General features: G+C 38.3%; 3 protein-coding genes across 15 annotated transcripts in view; all 3 read right to left on the reverse strand.

The window, feature by feature from the left end:
• Positions 1–2,563, reverse strand: part of eif5a2 (eukaryotic translation initiation factor 5A2) — a 7,039-nt gene extending 4,476 nt beyond the window's left edge. The window contains exons 1-3 of one of the 4 annotated variants that reach the window (XM_005736594.1): positions 2,400–2,563; positions 1,210–1,390; positions 975–1,079 (exon numbers count right to left, since the gene is read on the reverse strand). In XM_005736594.1, the coding sequence (XP_005736651.1) occupies positions 975–1,079; positions 1,210–1,371 (267 nt within the window). In that variant the 5' untranslated portion in view covers positions 1,372–1,390; positions 2,400–2,563. The other 3 variants (XM_005736596.2, XM_005736595.2, XM_005736597.2) reach the window with 3 other exon arrangements.
• Positions 2,564–5,155: 2,592 nt separating this feature from the next.
• slc2a2 (solute carrier family 2 member 2) lies at positions 5,156–12,756 on the reverse strand. 2 transcript variants are annotated; one of them, XM_005736599.1, is made up of 12 exons: positions 12,742–12,756; positions 9,651–9,743; positions 8,587–8,783; positions 8,294–8,418; positions 7,965–8,080; positions 7,709–7,871; positions 7,104–7,210; positions 6,717–6,797; positions 6,494–6,598; positions 6,244–6,345; positions 5,620–5,823; positions 5,156–5,499 (listed from the first exon to the last, which is right to left on the reverse strand). In XM_005736599.1, exons 1-12 carry the CDS (start codon positions 12,754–12,756, stop codon positions 5,308–5,310), a joined length of 1,500 nt encoding a protein of 499 aa, XP_005736656.1. In that variant the 3' UTR covers positions 5,156–5,307. The 2 variants fall into 2 exon arrangements, with proteins under 2 accessions (XP_005736656.1, XP_005736655.1); XM_005736598.1 differs by having other exon boundaries at positions 9,651–9,746.
• Positions 12,757–13,335: 579 nt separating this feature from the next.
• Positions 13,336–18,429, reverse strand: part of tnika (TRAF2 and NCK interacting kinase a) — a 55,315-nt gene continuing 50,221 nt past the window's right edge. For all 9 annotated transcript variants that reach the window (XM_005736608.1, XM_005736605.1, XM_005736606.1 and 6 more), the window contains 3 exons: positions 18,114–18,273; positions 16,864–17,003; positions 13,336–16,167 (listed from right to left, as the gene is read on the reverse strand). In XM_005736608.1, the coding sequence (XP_005736665.1) occupies positions 16,084–16,167; positions 16,864–17,003; positions 18,114–18,273 (384 nt within the window). In that variant the 3' untranslated portion in view covers positions 13,336–16,083. The remainder of the gene's footprint in view (positions 16,168–16,863; positions 17,004–18,113; positions 18,274–18,429) is intronic.

Consider the following 18,429-nt stretch of genomic DNA (forward strand, 5'->3'; position numbering starts at 1 on the left):
TTTACTTGTGAGCAACGGCACATTTAAATCTTACAAATATAGTTATTTGGCTTATATCGTGATAGATATCGTTATCGCCTGAAATGAAAAAAACATATCGTGATATGAAAAAATCTTATATCGCCCAGCTCTAATTTAAGGTAACAGTAGTATAATTTTTACATCTGTGTATCATTTGATGTTGCTACAAGATCCAGATGATGCAATTCCCAAACAGTGCAAGATGGCTGATTACTCACTTTGAACTCAGTATAGATCAAGCCCCCGTCTTAGGTTTTGGGTTTCACATAACTATTGTTTAACATCCCCAGTATCTGCTGCATTTGCAGTTACAGCAATTATCATTTCTCATTCAAATTTAAACTTAGCAGTCTAGCAATGTGCTCTGTCATTCTTTGTTGTGCATGTGCCTATCAGGGACAGTGTCATGTACAGTCTTTAATTCTAAACCATTACCAAAAAAAAAAAAAAGTGCACACTACGTGGAAAAGCACCTAGACAACCGCAGACACCAAAGAAGTTGTGAAGTGTATGGTCTGGGTGGCACATCTATACAAAGCCTGAAATCTGTCACGTGGGCCTCTATACATCCATAGGTAGAACGTAACATAATAAACCACCACCAGGAAAAATGCAAATTATAAGACTCATTTGCTACATAGAAGATTTCATTATACGAAGAAAAAGATGCATTTTCTGAAAACTACGGCCTCTAAATAGCCCAACAGTTAGAGAAGACTGCTTATTGGTCAATCCAAAACCTGACCGACCAGTCTGATGCCTGTATATATTTTTGTAAACATACTGAAGCAACACTTCAGCTCTGATAAATGAGACACACCCCTTCACCAGTCAAACCATTCATTCCTTTCACGCTTTAAACAAATTTCCAAACAGTTACTACCCTTTAGTACTAAATTGTTTAACCTGCACAGCAAGCAATATTGCAAGATATGTCCAAAAGAAACATTCACCTGATAGTCTTTCCTTGTTATATTTGGAACATCCATGTTGTGGGTAGATGGGCAGATATCTTCATACTTTTTCTGCGTAAAGATGTCAAGTCCAGTAAGGTGAACCTGGGAACAATGAACTGATTAGAGCTTACCTTGTGCCAAAGAAGCATTCTGTATTACTTGTACAACTGAGACCCATCAGGCTAAAGTTCCTTAAGCGCTGAATTCTAAAGTATAGACAAAGTGGTTTTACCTTTGCATGTCCATGCTTGCCAGTCTTGGAGGTAGACATGTCAACTATCTTACAGGGACGACCTTTCAGCATGACATAGCCATTCTTCCTCAGTGCAGAGCACTGCATTGGGTATGTTGTAGAGGCCCCAGCATCAGCAGTGGAGAAATCATCATCTGCCATAGTGGATCCACAGGTTGTACTGTATCACCAGGATACATTTTTTTAAAAATTAAAAATATATATACACAATAAAAAATAACAATGATAATAAGATGATGATTTAACAAAGAATTTGGTTAATATAATTTTTATAGTGTCAAAAACCAATGGCCCATTGCAAGAGGAATTATATAAGTGACATTAAAAGTGAGTAATCAGCACAGATTTCCAAATTATAAACATGACAACTTAGCTCAATCTATCACAATTCAATACTTGATCTAATGTCAGCCATCCCTTTCGAATTACTTTGAGTTTGTTTACTTTGCATTTGTTTTAAAATAATTATTGCATTATTCTAAAAGTTCAATAAAGCTATAATTTTAACATGCATTCCCCAAACTAGTGTAAACATTTCTAGGCGTTGCACCCATACACGGTATCCAAGCTGCCTGCTATCCACCCGAAAAGCTAACGGCTAACGTCATATGTGAATGTGCTAAATCTATTTGGACACCAAGCTGTTGGGTTCCCAAATGTTCCCATAAACACTACTAAGTGGAAAAAAATAATACTCCAACACGGTAACTTGTCAGCCACCCTTTTCGTTCACTGGGTCAAAACAAAAGGTCGCGTTTTTCTCACACTGGCTAGGCTGCTAAGGTTAGACAAGCCCCATTAACGACCTAGCAGGTTACGTGGCAGCTGGGCCAGATGATCATCCGCCACTACAGCTTTAAAACAGTACGCTAACCGCACCTTCATCCTGTCCCTTTTCTGTCATAGTTAGCCACGTTAGCTCGCTAACCCAACCTACATGCACTGACACTGGATAACGATACTGCTGCTAATGTTAGCTTGACAACAGTGCTAAATAAAAACCTCAACGAGCGCCCACTAATTCCAAGTTACCGACAAACTGTCGAGATAACGAATGCATCACAGTGTTACAGATGAGGTGAGTTTTCATTACACCGTAAACAAGCGCTGCACATAACGTCAGCGCTACTCTCAAAAATATTAAACTTGAGCCTGAACATTTAGCTTACCTTATATCTTAAAGAGAAAAGGGAGAGTCACTTCGCATGCGTGGAGCTTTTGTACCGCATGAGAAGCGGAGAGGGCAGGTACGGGCTCCGGTGGCATGTGTGACGTGTTAGTAGGAGGGGGGTGGGGCGCTCATACGTTGCAACGTTATGCGCTGGAGCGCAGTGGCTTCCTGGAGGTAACTTCCGCCCTGCCTCGCACACCTGTACAGACCTATCCAAAAAATACTTTTTTTTTTAAAGTCCCCCTGCATCAACAGTAGGCTATATCAAAACTAGTGAAGTGTTTTAAAGCATTTATGAGCTCATTTAATTCGAATCTTCAAATCAAATCATGTAAAACAGGGACCCCTACATAATAAGTACACCCAGGTCCACATTTTTGGGCAAAGCACAGTTTTTGTAGTTTTGATTCTGTACACCATCAGAATGGTTTTTAAATCAAACAGTCAAGACATGATGTGCTTGAAGTTCAGACCTTCAGGTTTAATTCACTGGGTTTAATGAAAATAGTGCATTACTGTTTAGAAATTACAGCTATTTTTATGCATGGTCCACTAGAGGCTCAAAATTAATTTGATAAACTTTTTTAAAATAAATATTTTTAAATATACTTTGCATGCAGTGTATGAAGTCTAGAGGGCATGGACATCACTAAATGTTGCATTTCCTCCTTTGAAATGCTCTGATAGGCCTTTATTGCAGCCACCTTACTGCTTGTTTATGGGTATCTCTGTCTTTAATTTTCTTTTCCCTAATTGAAAAGCATGCTCTACTGGAGAGATTAGGAAAAGAGATTGATAAGAGATTGCTTTTTCAGAGCTGTTCAGGCTTTTTGAGATGTTTTCTGTCTAATCTGGCCTTCTTGTTTTGTGTTTTGTACACCCTCTGTATTTCTGTTCATGAAGACATCTCTTGAATGTAGACCTTGACAATTATATACTTTCTTGAGAGTGTTCTTGACATGGTTAGATGTTGTGAAGTTGTTGTTTTTTTTATTCCAAAGATAGAATTTATGATGATCCATGTTATTTGACCCCTTTTCGGGTCTTTTGGTGTTGCTGAGCTAATCAGTGCAGGCAGATAAATTCAGTCCAGAGTTTCCATGATGTCTTCATTTGCCGTTTGTCCATCAGTGAAATGTAATAAAACAGCGAAATGAAAATTGTGATTTAAAATACTTCTTTTATTTTTTCTTGTACAAAGAAAATCAGACAATATATTTTCTTAAAAGCATAAAGTATATGGCCTGTTAACTTGTAATGTGAACATTAAAATTTATATATATTTCTCTAGGGCAAAGGTTGTTATTGTTGTGGTTAAAGATAAACATAGATAGAGAAAGCACCATCCTGTGTTTCCATGTGTGCATTAACCCATGATGATTTTAATTTACAACACAACAGTGGTGCTTACAGTGAAGTGATGACACTGACAACTGCAAATTGGTCTTGAATTATTCCCTGGGTGTTGCTGGGGGCTGCGTAAAACAGATTGTGTTTCAGGGTAAGCAGATGTGTCTGAAAGCAAAGTAAATTTCTTCTATTATCAGTTAAACACCCATCTCCAACCATCTGTTCTCTGAACTCCTTGACTCTTTGCATGGAATTTCCAAAGTGAATGGTCTTTTTTGTGTGTTGCTACATACTGTAAACACACAAAGTTCCTCCATTTTTCCGTTTTTCTTTTTCTTTTTTTTTACAGGTGCACTTTGTAAGATGATGCAGAAATTAATAATAATAATTATAATATAAATCTTTATCAGTCTTTAAAATCACATCTAATACGTCACTTCAATCTAAACTGAGTATAAATAAATGTTCTTTCAAATTCACGTAATTTAACATCACAACAGGGACTACACCATGATTAGCTTTCAAAGCACTGATCAGTTTTACAAAGTAAACAAAGGCTTGCACTCACTATTAATATAATCACTGGGTAACTTCATTTGTGTAAGACACATACATGGATATACATACATTATTCTGCAGATTAAAGGTGACATATTAAACAACCAGTAACAATAGACATAATAAGTTTCTGAATGGCAGCTAAACATTCATACAGCATAGTCATACACTTTAATAGTTTGTTGTCTCTTGTGTTTCAAGTTTTAACTTCAGTGCTGTTTCATTAGCTCATTAAGTTTTAAGTTTTTTCATGCTTTAATGCCAATAGCCAGCACTATTTTTTATAACCACTTGGGGGCAGAAGATTAAAGCTGATAAGCTGAGTATTTTACACACTAGCACAAAGAGCAAAATTAGTATTAATTTGAAACCCAGGATGAATTCAAATCCAATATTCATTCTCCTTTTTGCTCTATTTTTTGCTCTCCCCTTGTTCATATGCCGATATCTCTTTAGCCCCTAAATATGTCAGTATTCATAAGCCAGTCTCTATTCAGTTTTGGTCTTGAGTAGGTAGTTTACATTTAGTTTATATACTTAAAAATAATAATGTGCAATGGCTGTAAATATCACTATGAGGATGATAAAAGAGAACCAAAACAGTAGTAAGTATCCTGGAAACTAACGATGCTACACATATAAACTAAGTTTCATAGAGCTGAGGTGAACTGCAGAGTTGGGTTGTAATTTTCTGTAGAGTCAGTCATGTCATGTTATTTGTTGTCAGTGTAAAATGATTGTAGCTTCTTTGAAAGTTTCCCTCATATTTTGATAAAATGTAAACCTTTCTCCATGCATAACGGAAACATGACACTTTCCAACATTTCAGCGTTGGTTTTTGTGTAGTTCACAAGCCTTAAAAAATTTCTCTTTAACAAATCAGGTGGTCGTTATAACGCTAAATTGATAAGTGTGTGATAAACGAGCATCTAGGAAATAATATCGAATATACACTTGTATATCATAGAATAAGACTTCAAAAGCAAACAGCTTTTGTTTTAGGCATTTGTGGATGATTTAAGCTCTTGCAGTTCACTATTATCTGTAGGGATCCAACGTCCCTTGTGGAAGATAGCAGCAATCTCTTCAAAGGATTTGCCCTTGGTTTCCGGCACCCGAAAATAAATAAATAGTACGAAGCCAAGAAGCAGCACGGCAAACAGGATGAACACGTAAGAACCCAACCAGTCCTGGTGAGAAATATTAAAAACACAAATCAGGAATTATTAGTGAAGCTGAGATATGTCAACCTATTTGGGTTCACGAGAAGCACAAGTTTACATTGCCTATGTGTGTCTTTTCCCCCTCACCTGTATATACTGAAAGGTCATGCCTATGATGAAGTTGCAGGTCCAGTTACAGCAGCCAGCTAGAGCAATAGCAGCAGGTCGAGGTCCCTGGCTGAACAGTTCAGCCACTATGAACCACGGAATGGGACCAGGCCCGATCTCAAAGAAACTTACAAAGAGGAAGATAGCTGACATGCTGACGTAGCTCATCCACGAATATTCATTCTGGAGGAAAGAGCACATCAATCAAGAAAAACAGTTTTATTCAAATTTATGGACATTAAAAAGGAAAAAATGCGGTTTGAGCACTTTTTGTTACTTTCTGTTCATAGGCGTGTCTCACTGAGTATGCACAAGAAATGTAGGAGCTCTCTCTGCAGAACCCAACCTTCCAGCTATTTTTTCTGGCTTTATTCCCGACTCAAAATGACATCTCAACTTAACACATAATAATATTCTATAATTATCTTTAAATGTAATTATGCAATTGCCTGTTTTATACAGTCTTTTTGTTTACTTTACTTTTAAAATACAGACTGATAAACAAGTTGATCAAGATATCAACAGTGATGTAACTTTTCTGCACTACATAATATGATCAAAGCATTGCAAAAAGACTGAAGGTATGAATCTGAAGTGACAAACCTGCAATTTGAGGCCCACTGTCATGGCAACAGCACAGCAACACATTCCCCCAAGACCAACCAGAGTTAGGGTGCGTCTGCCAGCCCTGTCCACCAGTGCCACCTGGAACACATATATACATATAAATGTGTGTGTGTTTACATGTATGTAACAGTGTGTAGATTGAAGAAACAATACTATGCCAGTACATGGTTCCTGTTTTACATTTTTTGCAAGTTTATGTGTGTTTTGTATTCATATTGCTACTCACAGACACCATAGTGAAGATCATGTTGATGACCCCGACTCCTATAGTGGCATAAACTGGATGACTGACACCAGCTCGAGAGAAGATAGCCGTAGAGTAGTAAAAGATCTTAAAGAGAAAACAAGCAAAGGTTTTCTTGACACTCTGAGTGGTTGCATACTCAGGAAAAGTCACAGGTCTGTAGTCAATTAACTCAGACAGAGTTAAAACTGCTTTTTCCACTCACAGCATTGATGCCAGACAACTGCTGGGAGAGGTGCATCATGAGGGCAACAACCAGCTGTTTTCTGTATACAGAAGAGCAGATCTGGGAGAGAACAGACAAAAGTGAAATATCGTTTTTTTAAAAACAAACTTTTTTTTTGATAAATTTGTGTGAATGGTGTTTTTTTTCTCCCTATCTTTGGGGAATTCAGTGGAAATACCAGAATGCTGTATTATACACTCAGAAATATTCTGGTTGCAATATTATTTCTAGTGGCTCAGGCTATTTGAAATACAAAAATAACTGTTTTAAAGCCATAAAACCTGAACTTTTCTTTTGAGGTGCTGCTGAAATATTGACATTTTGTGAAAATGAATGGTAAACGGTGTATAAACAATAGACACCTACCAAAGAAAAGATAGAGACTCTGGCCTCTTTGTTTGCCTCTTCTTTTTCCCTTCTCATCTCTTCCAGATCCATAGTTGGATCATACGGCCCTTTTAGACGACACAGACCTGAAACAAATCATAAAATTTTCCAATTCCTTACTTAAATAACTGTTGTAGGACTATAATTTAAAATGTCCTGTACAGTTAAAAACATGCTTTTAAAAATGGCTTTAATATGGGAGGCAAAATGCTGGCGTTAATTGTTTGAGTGTTCCTGGAGAGCAGAAAAGCACTATAAAAGAATCAGTAAATGTGCCAAAAAGTATTGCCAGAGAAAAGTAAAAGCTATTTATGAATCTTGGAAATTCAGTTATTCGTCATATTGCCAGGAGTTGCCGGGAGTGCCTATCAAGGTCTCCAAAAATAATAAAAACACTTCCCCGGTGTCCTGTTTTTTTGGTCTTTTTGTTTTTGTTATCCTCTATTTTTACTCTTTGTTCTAAGCTAAACAAACCAGCTGCCAACAGTGTGTATAATACCTCTCATGTGCAATAATTTACCCAAGCGTACTGCCAAAATATACATTTGAAAGTTCCACGATGAGGAGTAAGTTTCTGTACTTACTTTGTCGAGCCTCTTGCTCCTTGCCCAATAGGATGTAAAGGTATCGTGGACTCTCAGGACAAAGAGGCAGCAGAAGGGATTGTAATATTGCTGGAGCTCCAGACAGACCAAGCAACAGGGGCCACATTTTATCATTACCAAGCGCAAAATCCAAACCTATTACCTGCATCAACATATACATTTCAGATTATATCCTTCATGTGCTCTTGAGCAAAGATGATGTGCATGTACATGTGCGTGGATGACTGTAGCTCACCTGGCTGATTAGAATGCCAATGACAACAGCGAGCTGGTGTAATGCTCCCAGAGCCCCTCTGTAAGCTTTTGGTGCAATCTCCCCAATGTACATAGGGACTAGCCCAGATGCCAGACCTTAAATATGCATTATAAGTGAAACCATTTAAATTAATACATTTGCAGTTACAGATACGACAGTATAACAAGACTGTTGTTTAATGTCCATGTGCAATTTAGGAACTCTTGTTCATTTAGAAATCCCAGCGCAGTGTTTACATAAAACCCTTAAACACTGGGATTTCATTATGTGAGCGTTGATTGAAGACTGTAAGATGTTTGTTAATGTACCACAATAGAAACCCATGACAGCGCGGCCTGAGATGACCATGATGTGTGGCTTCCACATCTTACAAAGACCCATCAGCAGTCCAGCTGCTACAGCCAGAACATTGACCATTAACATCCCTTTTACCCTGCAAAACAAGAGAAAGTAAACTGACAGTTTAATACAAAAAATGTTCCTCCCTAAACTTGCTACATCACTCCTGTCGTTAGTCTAATCATTTTCCATACTCTAGCTTTTAGTTTTTTAACCAAATTTGTTTCACTTGTGCCATTTTAATTCATTTTTCTTTTCTTACCTCCCTTTCAGATCACCCACAAATCCAACCAAGAAGGAGGATACCATGCCACCGATGGAGAAGATTGCCACTGACAATGACCAATACATGATCACAGAAGGGTGGTGACCTGGGTCTTCTTCTGTGATGTTTTCTGATGAACCAGCAGCCCTTTCTGTCCACACACCCAGGGACTGGCCATAACTCTTTTCAATGATCTACAATACAGACACAGACATGTTATGAAACAGTACGAGGAAGGCTGCAAACATAGAGATAGACTTGACTCAAAATTTGCTTGCACAAATAAATACAAATATGTTGCATCCAAACGTGAAGTCCTATAGGGAGAAAATCCACCATGAACATCCCTCAGTATACACAGTTTATACAAATGTATAGACAGATTTTGTTTTTTCACCACATTTCATAACAGTGTACAAAGAAGTTTCATCAAAGCACAGACAGTACATTAGTTAATTTTTTCTTCATTCATTTAATCATTTTCTTAACTTTTTGATGTTCATTACAAAGTTGCAACATTGATGATATACTGATATATATAAAAGTTTTTAAATTTCAAATCTTCTGTAGTGAGGTGGTAGTGGAACCTGGCAGATTCTGGTTCACTATTCGGTGAGGTTTTACCTGCTAAAACTATTCAGTTAGATTTAGGAAAAGATTATTATTCGGTTTCAAATACTCCCACTCAAGCATTAACACTACACTGAAAGTTAAATGTACTGAGCGTGTAGAGGATCTTCCCAAGTGTGTATATGTGTGCTATAGTAATCAGAAGGTCATTTTTATCATCTCTTACAGTCCATGACTAAATTGGACAGAATGTAAACTTGCAACAATGGACAATAAGATTATTTTCAAACTTCACTGTCATTTCATTATTTAAAAATCCTATATCAGTCAATCTCTACTTCCCAGTCATCCAGTCTAGTGCTAAATATAAACCTTACCTTACCTAACAATGTAATCAAAAAGCACCAAATTGCTACAGAATTTTACATCCCTCCTGTTCACCCTGGCTGGCAGGGACAATTGGGTAGCTTAGTAAGGGTGAAGTAGTCTACCTTTTGGGGTGCGTTGATGACTCCAAGACTGTATCCAAACTGTAGGGATCCCAGAGTGGCTGTGAACACAGCCAGAGCTAGAGTGCCTGTTAGCTGCTGCAGAAGTGAACAGTAATGATGAGTCCACAGAAATTAATAGACGAACAAACACAAGCTGCTTTATTTATAATAAACTCAGTGTTATTTCACAGTAGAAATAAAAATACAGTGCTGTGCGAAGGTCTGGAGCCACCTCTCAGTTCTTTATACAACACTATGGCTAACCCAAAAACAGCCAATTATTGAAACATGCAAATATACATGGAAATACAATCTATAAAGCAAAAATAAAGTTTATACAACTCCAATTAACTTGAAAGTGAATATTTGGTATGACCACCCTTATATAACCCATGTCATAAGCTGTGGTGGACCTCCCCGGAAATGTAATTACATGTCACACTGACAACTACTGTGATTAGCCTATTACGTAGCATCTCAACAGGAGTAACTATCAAGATATAAATTCCCTGATGTCAGGAAATTGCTGAAGGAGATTGTAGAAACTGCTGGAATGGATTCAAGAAGAAGGGGGTGGGGGACAAGTGGGGACCCAGGAGGGAAAATGCCCCACCCTTTTATATATTTTTTTTATTGTGGCTGGCACCAAGACACAACCACAGGTCAATTAATATACAGATAAGCATGAATGCCAGTGAGAGCACTGGCCACTTACATTGGTTACATAGCAGTCTTTACAGAGATTCACTGCAATCTCAGTCAGCCAAAATATATAATCTCTCCAGCATGTCCTGAGCTTGTAGGTCATACCCAAAAAAGAGGCATTTGGGAGGCATCCTGGTCTGATGCCAATGCCACCTCAGCAGCCGCCTTTCAGTGAAGAGGAATAGCAACTCTACTCTGAGCCTCTCCCACATGACCAAGCTCGACACCCTATGGCTAAGGCTAAGCAAAGACACCCTTCAGAGAAGAGAAAACTCATTCCTGCTGCTTGTATCCACAATTTGATTTTGTTGGTCACTGGCCACAGCTCATGGCCACAGGTGGGAGTAGGACCCTAGATCAACCTATAAAGCTTGAGATTTGCTTTTAAGCTCAGCTCCTTTAACTCAGCTCTCTGTCGAACTCCTGCTCCATTCTCCCCTCACTTGTGAACAAGACTCAGAGATCTTTAAACTACTCAATTTGGGGCAGGAACTCATCTCTGACCCAAAGTGGGCAGTCTACCATTAACCGAGAGCCATGGCTTTGCACTTGGAGGTGCTAATTCCCATTTCCTGCCAGTCACTTCACATTCAGCTCCAAACTGCTCTAACACAAGCTGGATGTACCTTCCTGAATGTTCAAGTTCAAGTTCAATTCAGATTGATGTATATAGCACCACAACACAACAGCAGACACTTCAAGGCCCTTTGCATTGTAAGGTAAAGAGTGTACAGTAGCAGAGAAAATCTCAAAAACAAATGACCTCCTGTGAAAAAGATGGAAACAGTGGGAATGGAAAATTCAAATTTAAAAGGAAGAAAACTCTGGCAGAACCAGGCTTAGGAAGGGGCAGTCATCTGCCATGACTGGCCAAGGGTGAGGGGAGGAAGACAGCACAAAAGACACATTGTGAAAGAGACCCAGAGAATAATAATTACTAATCTCAGACAGAGTGGTGTTTGAACACCCAGTGATTAAAAAAGGGGAGCGAATGAGAAACATTCAGGCCCCAGCAGCTCAGGCTTTTTGCAGCATAACTAAGGGAGTATTCATGGTCACCTAATCTATATCTTTTATCAAAAAAGAAAGTTTTATGCCTAATCTTACAAGTAAATATCTGTCTCCCATAAACAAACTGGGAGCTGGTTCCAAAGAAGAGGGCCCCAAAAACCTGCATCCCATATGACTTTGAAATATCCTTTTAATATTCTCATTATATACTACACAAAACAGTAAGAGAACCAACTAATCTGGAAAAAGCAGAGCTGATATCCAGAGTCCATGAAATCTGACCTCCTCTACGGGAACAGAAGCAACTAAAAACAACAGAAGCTGAACACAGTATAGACAGTTATAGCGCAAACATTTGCCTAATGATAAGCTCAGGGCATGCTGGCATGGGACAGGAGGAGTAAACAATTGCTGCTTTCCTAACTTTTTGGGGGAGGAAAGGTAACTTTTTTTTTTCAAGTACATTTTCCAGCTGAGCGTTAGACAGTCAGATCAACAGGTAGAGCATTATTCGCTCTACCTGCTTAGGCTGTTACTGCTACATTGCTCCATGACACCCAAATGGCTCTCTCAAGTAGGCAGGACATCTCCAAATTTCAGATAACCTCCAGTCTGGGATCAATGCAGCAGTGGAGTCCTTCTTCTTTAAAATGACAGACAGATATTGATACCCTTTGATCCCATTACAATTTATATAATACTGATCATTGATAACTGACTTTATGACCCATTGTACATTAACGGTGCTAGTTTCAGTCATTATGCAAATGTAAAGGTTGGGAAACTTGCAGTCAGCTGAGACTGAAGAAGTCACTTGGATGAGTGAAAATGCTGCACCCACATGTACAGTGAATAACAAAATAAATAAAAACATGAATACTGTCATGTATTCCTGAAGAAGAAGAATAAAATTGAAGAAGGTCTAGCTCCTGAGGTATCCAGGCAGCAGGAATAAACACCAAACAGCAGAAATATATACAGACAAGAGGAGGACATACAAAAAAAGAGAAAGGCACACAAAAGAGGCAAAATGTAAAGAAATGAGGGGTGGCTCAAAGAGTTACTCCTTTATTCACCATTTCTGTAAATAAATGCTTTCACACAAAAGTAATTAAACAAGTTTAAGGTCTCTTTGAAGCAGACACATCATTTTAATCACGAGAGTGTCTTAAGCAAGGTAATAATGCAAGCAGGACGCCCTGATGATTAAAAGCCAGTGTCCTCTCGTTTAACAGTCTCTAAGCTTTAAGCATCTTTACGCCAACGACACCTGCTTTCAAACACTGCTTTCCATGAACCAGTAAAAGGAGATAGATATGTAGCCATTTATAAAGCGCAAAGAATGTAAAGAATGTACATGTCCAAATACGCTTACCTTTCCCGTCTTCATGCTGGGTCCAAAGTGTCAGGAGTTTAGCAATGATCAAGCAGCATGCCTGATTACACTGTGTCCACTGACTAAAGACAAACACACACATGGCGGCACATGCACATAGATGCACACACATCCCAGGAAGACCTTTTACAAATAAATGAAGCAATAATATTCCTGATTTCAATGCACAAACCTACATACTACTATAGTATATCATATTTATGGCAAGTATAATGAGACAACGAAGAATTTACGTTGAAAAGTTCTGATCTAAAGATCTTCTGTGTGGTGCTTCCACTTGATTATTATGAAACATGACGTTTATATTGCAATTAAATATGGAATCCAAAGTTAGCATACTGTTGCTAAAAAATGCTTTTCTTGTTAGGAGCAATGACATTATCTTTCTCTTCCTCTCACTCTTACACACACACACACACACACACACACATTTGCTGTTAATGATATACTTGAGTGCTGGACTGGACAAAGTCTGAGGATCAGACGTGATACGAATGTGCAAACTTGCAAAAAACAACTGACTCTCTCATAAACATGTTTAGAAAGCACACAACTCGAGAAGAGTAATGCTAGTTTCATTTATTTCTCTCTTACAGCATCTCTTTTACAAAACAAATAAATCCCAAAACAGGACATTAGTAATGCTCTTTTAAAATAAAGAAAACAAGAATTAAATTGAATAAAGAATAAAGTGGTTTCGTCTTTGAAAGGAGAAACCTCAGTGTAATGACAGTCAGCATTTTCCAATGAGGGGAGCGAATTAAATGATTAACAAACACCTCAATAATGCCCCATTCCCACATGATCATTAATCAGACACAGAAATGCATGTGTGCACACATACACACACACACGGAAGACAGTGGTTTCTGCAGCTAAGCTCTTTATTGCTATAATGTTAGAGCCTGCTCCCCCTAACAGAGATCGGTAACCCTAAGTTACAGGTGCACAGTAACAGCTACTACTGTATATGGATGTGTAAAAAATCCTTGAAAATACAACAGAAAACATTCAACAATTTAACAGAAAATAAGAACTTCAATCAGAGGATCATTACTTTGAGAAACATGTCCATTTTTTGTGAACCAGAGAACCAATTTACTGAGAAATCTAAGAGCAAAGTTATTACAAAACAGGAGTCCATCTTTTTAAGCTCTGACTTTAAATTTAAACCATCACCAGGACTATTATATGTGGCAGGTGTGCCAGCTGGTTGCATTTCTGTTAAAGGTGTGAGTTTTAGGTCTTTAGTGGTTTTAATTTACTGCTCATGCAAAGTCTTCATATTTTCATAGTTACAGTAACTGAGTTCTACATGAGCTTCCCGAAGCTTGTCTCCAGGTGGTGGGATGATGACGGTTTTAATGTAAAGCCAAAATCGCCTCAATTTTGACAAGTAAAATCGATTTCATAATTTTGATGATTGAGCTGTGCAAAGTATTTGGACATATATGGCAAAGTTTCGTCATAATTAGTTGCTCCTTTCAAAGAATAATCAAACTCTTAAATTTGTTAATGTACATCTCCATAAGTGGAGAAAAATAACATCGCCAGTCAGTTACGTTAGATAATAACCTTCACAGAGATTAAAAAAAGAACAACCAAAAACAAACCTGTAATGTAACCATATCGGCCAAAAAAAAAGCAGTAATCTTTTGGCCTCTGATTAAGTTTTGCTTACATCATGCTAGGCACTGTACAAACAGTTAGGAGCCAAAAATCAGAAGAACCAACCAAGGAGGAGCATGATTCAAGACGACCCCACAGTTGTTAACAACGAGTGCTTTCACATGCACACAGTATTTGGGATAGTAGCTCATATCCTGTTGAGGCTATGAGCTCTTTATATGCATTGTCATATTTCTGCAGCTAAGCGGCTGTAAGAGTGAACAGCCAAGACACTACTGTGTTCATGGAAACACACAAAACACCCCCCTCCCACCCCAAAATCAGCCATTAATATTGCCTATTTTAAACGTATGGTGTTCAGACACCAACTCATAAACTTCATACTACGAAGATAAAATTATAAATCTGCATGTAAACACACTCAGTGTTGCTTTGATCAGATTAAGGTAAGTTTACACACAAAGACATGAATTACTTTATTCTCGCCGGACATTGATTTCAATGTCCAACTTTGATTGAGATACACAAATTCACACGCACGCATACGTACACACTAAAATACACTCCTGATTTCAGAGACACAGATGTGCTGTACATTTCATCAAACTTCAAAGACTGTCTGACTCAAAACTGTCCCACAGAAAAATAAAAGAACAGAAATAAACAAAACAAAAAAAAACCCCACTCCCATTGCTCGTTTAATATTACAGTATATCTGATGCAGCACCTTCAGAGTTTAAAGACGTAAAAGTGAAGAGATCATCATCACGATGTTGGCGGAAAGGGGTGAGGTGAGGAATGAAAGGAAAACAAAGAAGGGAAGGGGACAGGATGGACCAGTGATTTTCATTTTAAAGGGACACAGATATCATCTTTGCATACTGTTAAGACCCACCTGACGGCAGAATGTCTCACCGCATCTCTATCGGTGGCATGCGATCGAACGTTAAATCACAACTCGGTTTTCTCAGAAACCAAAAGATAGTGAGGGGAGGAAGTGGAGGAGGAAGGGAGTGTCAAAGGAGAAAGAAAATCAATCAGGCTGTCTGCTTTCATCGCTGACATTCAAAGAGGATTTGTCATCTCTCAGCTGCTCTCCCTGCACCGTTCTATTAGAAGTATATTTAAATTTAGATTAAATTGTATTCATATATTGCTTCTCCAATCTCTGAGGTGTAGTAGTATTCCACACACAGTGGGTAGGAAGTAAAGAAATTGATGAATATGGGTCTCAAAGGACTGAAAATGAGTTTGAGCTACCAAGATGGACAGGAGTGAAGGGAGGGGGGTTAAGAAAGGTCAAAAGTGTATTTCTACATTTGTCAAACACTTGGATGCACTGGTCAGTTTTGAGGGAATAAAGAGAAAAATTGAGCTACATAAAAAGAAGAGTTGCAGAGAAACAGGGAAGAAGAGATTGTTTGGAAAGTCGGTGGCACCAGTTTGCCAGTCAGCTGGATGGCTTCTGAATGACCCGGTTTAATCTAGAATAACTTCTGTCTTTATTTAGAATTGTTTTTTTTCCACTAAAATAACTTCTTTTTCTCTCTCTCTACACTTTGTTAGCCTCTCCAGTGTTGCAACAGTTCATTTGTGGCATCTCGGTGAGTCGGGTTCACTTGTGAGATGTGTGGTGGGTCAAGGTCGGCTGCCACCAGTGGGAGAGTGAGGCAGAGTGAGTAAGGGGAGACATCACCAGTTCATCATAGAGTTTCTGTTGAGCGTCATGAAGAAAACTTGGCTGCTACCTCCTGAGCGCACGGATGCAAAGAATACCTGGATAAAAAAAACATGAAAAGCATGTGTTCTCAAAAAGCACAATTATTATTAGCAATGATGCAATTGAATTTACTTTTATCAAATAATATGTTAAGTGTACTCGAGACATCACCACCTACAAACTGTGACATATGCATAGGTATGTCCAACCTGCATCTAAAACTCTTTTTCACTAGAAGGGACCACATCCGGAGTTAGGCTAGGCGACATTTATTGAAAGATAAGCATATATCCATATAGCCTGAAGAAGGCATTAATGAGGACTGGCAGCAGCTCCTGGGCTGAGCAGATCCACAGTACTAATGAGAAGTGTGGGAAATGAGAAAGGAGAAGGAGATAATAAACTGCCTGGAGTGCAGGGAGGCATATATAAACCATGGGACTGAAAAGGGAGTGTATGAGATATGGTCCCACTCTTGAAATACAGCAGTATTATTCCCAAAACGCTAAAATTATGCGTGGCAGTTCATTCAAACTTTGTTGTTTGGTTATGTTTCGGGTGCACCGTATAATAAACTTAGTTCTTAGAATTCATGTTTTAAAAGCTTCCATATGCAAATGTGGGCTCTGCTCTATCCATACAGAAAAGCACTGCAACCGCAAAACACTCAAAACTAGAGCAAGTAATGTTAGGTAATTTTACAGTATGTGACTAGTGCCACACTAGTCCAAAGCAGTAAGTCAGCATATTACCTTGTCATTCCGCTCACACAGGAATTTTAGTCTCTGGGCTCTCTTGTGCATAAAAACTCCATCCAGGTGACCCGTTTCTACAGAACGGATCTCTATGGCTTTCTCACCCCAGCCCATAATCTGATTAGAATGAATATAGGCTGAAAAATAGAAAAACATTAAAAAAATATGTAAAACAGTGTATAATCAGATTTACATACAGTTCATTTCCTTGTATATATAAAAACTCAACAGACCACAGTGTAGAAAGACTTTATAACTTTATTACTCGCATATTTTCTTTTCTTGAAAACTTAACTAGCAAGTTATGCAGTGATGCAATGTTTTACATGTGCTGACCTATTCTTTGTACTTTTTCCACACTGCACAGAAGTAAGAGGTCAGAGGCGACTATTGAGCAGTTCAACTGAAATAAAATATATTTCATGAACAATTCCTCGCCAACATGACAGTTCTTAAACCTTGCCAGTTGACCTCACGGGACAGATTTTAATAATCCAGGTAGAACTAGCATTATTGTACTAATGTAACACTACTAGCCACCCCATGATAATACTTTCTACAACACAAGAAAGAAACAGTATTTTTAGAGTCTTTTCTGGAGTTCTCAAACATACAGATGCATGGCAAACACAGCAAGCAACATTAAGTGTCTTATTAGGGTTCTGGGACACCACATACTGTCACAACAGTTTCAATGGGCCTTGACATCAATTCTCCAAGTGGGAAGGAGCATCATGTGGAATATAGGGATGGAACAACTAGCTTGCAAAAATATATATCAACCTTTTGTGTTCAGATGATGGTGGTTAAGAGCTATGTTAAACCGCATAGGTCTACTCAAAACTCAGAACAAGTTTGCATTGGTTTACAGTGGACCTGCCTACTATTACAATTTAACGCAAACCATATCAGTGAACTGCTTCACTATAAGAGCTAGTGGTTCCTATTTATGATTCCTCATTTTTGACAGCCTCTTTCATGGTTGTACTAATGAGTTTTTATGTTTTTAGCACAGTTCTGAGAGACCTCATATCGCAACACACACGCATGCACACACATGTAGGAGCTGAAATGCATATTAATATTTCTTTATTTCATATTTTGCTAATTTAATTTAGATCTTTGATCTGGCTATTTCTCTGTGCTGCTTTAAGGTCTGGACTGAATTACTCTATAATTACATCAATTTTAACAGAAATCTATTTTAATCAAAAGCATTAATAAATCCATATGTAGGTGGGGCTTACCAACAGAGGTAGGCATCTCTCCCCACTGTAGCACCACGTCCTTGGTGATTCGACCATAGGTATTGACATAGACACCCTCGTCCTCGTAACACAGCAGCATCTCCATTCCATCAGTCTTTGGCAGCACCACGATGGCATGGGGTGTCACCTGGCTCTGGATCTAATACAGATAAACACACGCAAGCATTTCAGAGGGTTTAATCAAATCTGTCAACTTTAATCATAATCTACATTAGATTAAAATATTATAGAGCTTTCATCACTAGAATTTAAGCTGTGGACTGGCGTGGGTTCATTTTTTATTTTATTTTTTTTT

The sequence above is a fragment of the Pundamilia nyererei genome, unplaced genomic scaffold, assembly GCF_000239375.1.
Source record: "Pundamilia nyererei isolate P.nyererei 1_Seehausen unplaced genomic scaffold, PunNye1.0 scaffold00070, whole genome shotgun sequence".
In the NCBI taxonomy this organism is placed as follows: Eukaryota; Metazoa; Chordata; class Actinopteri; order Cichliformes; family Cichlidae; genus Pundamilia; species Pundamilia nyererei.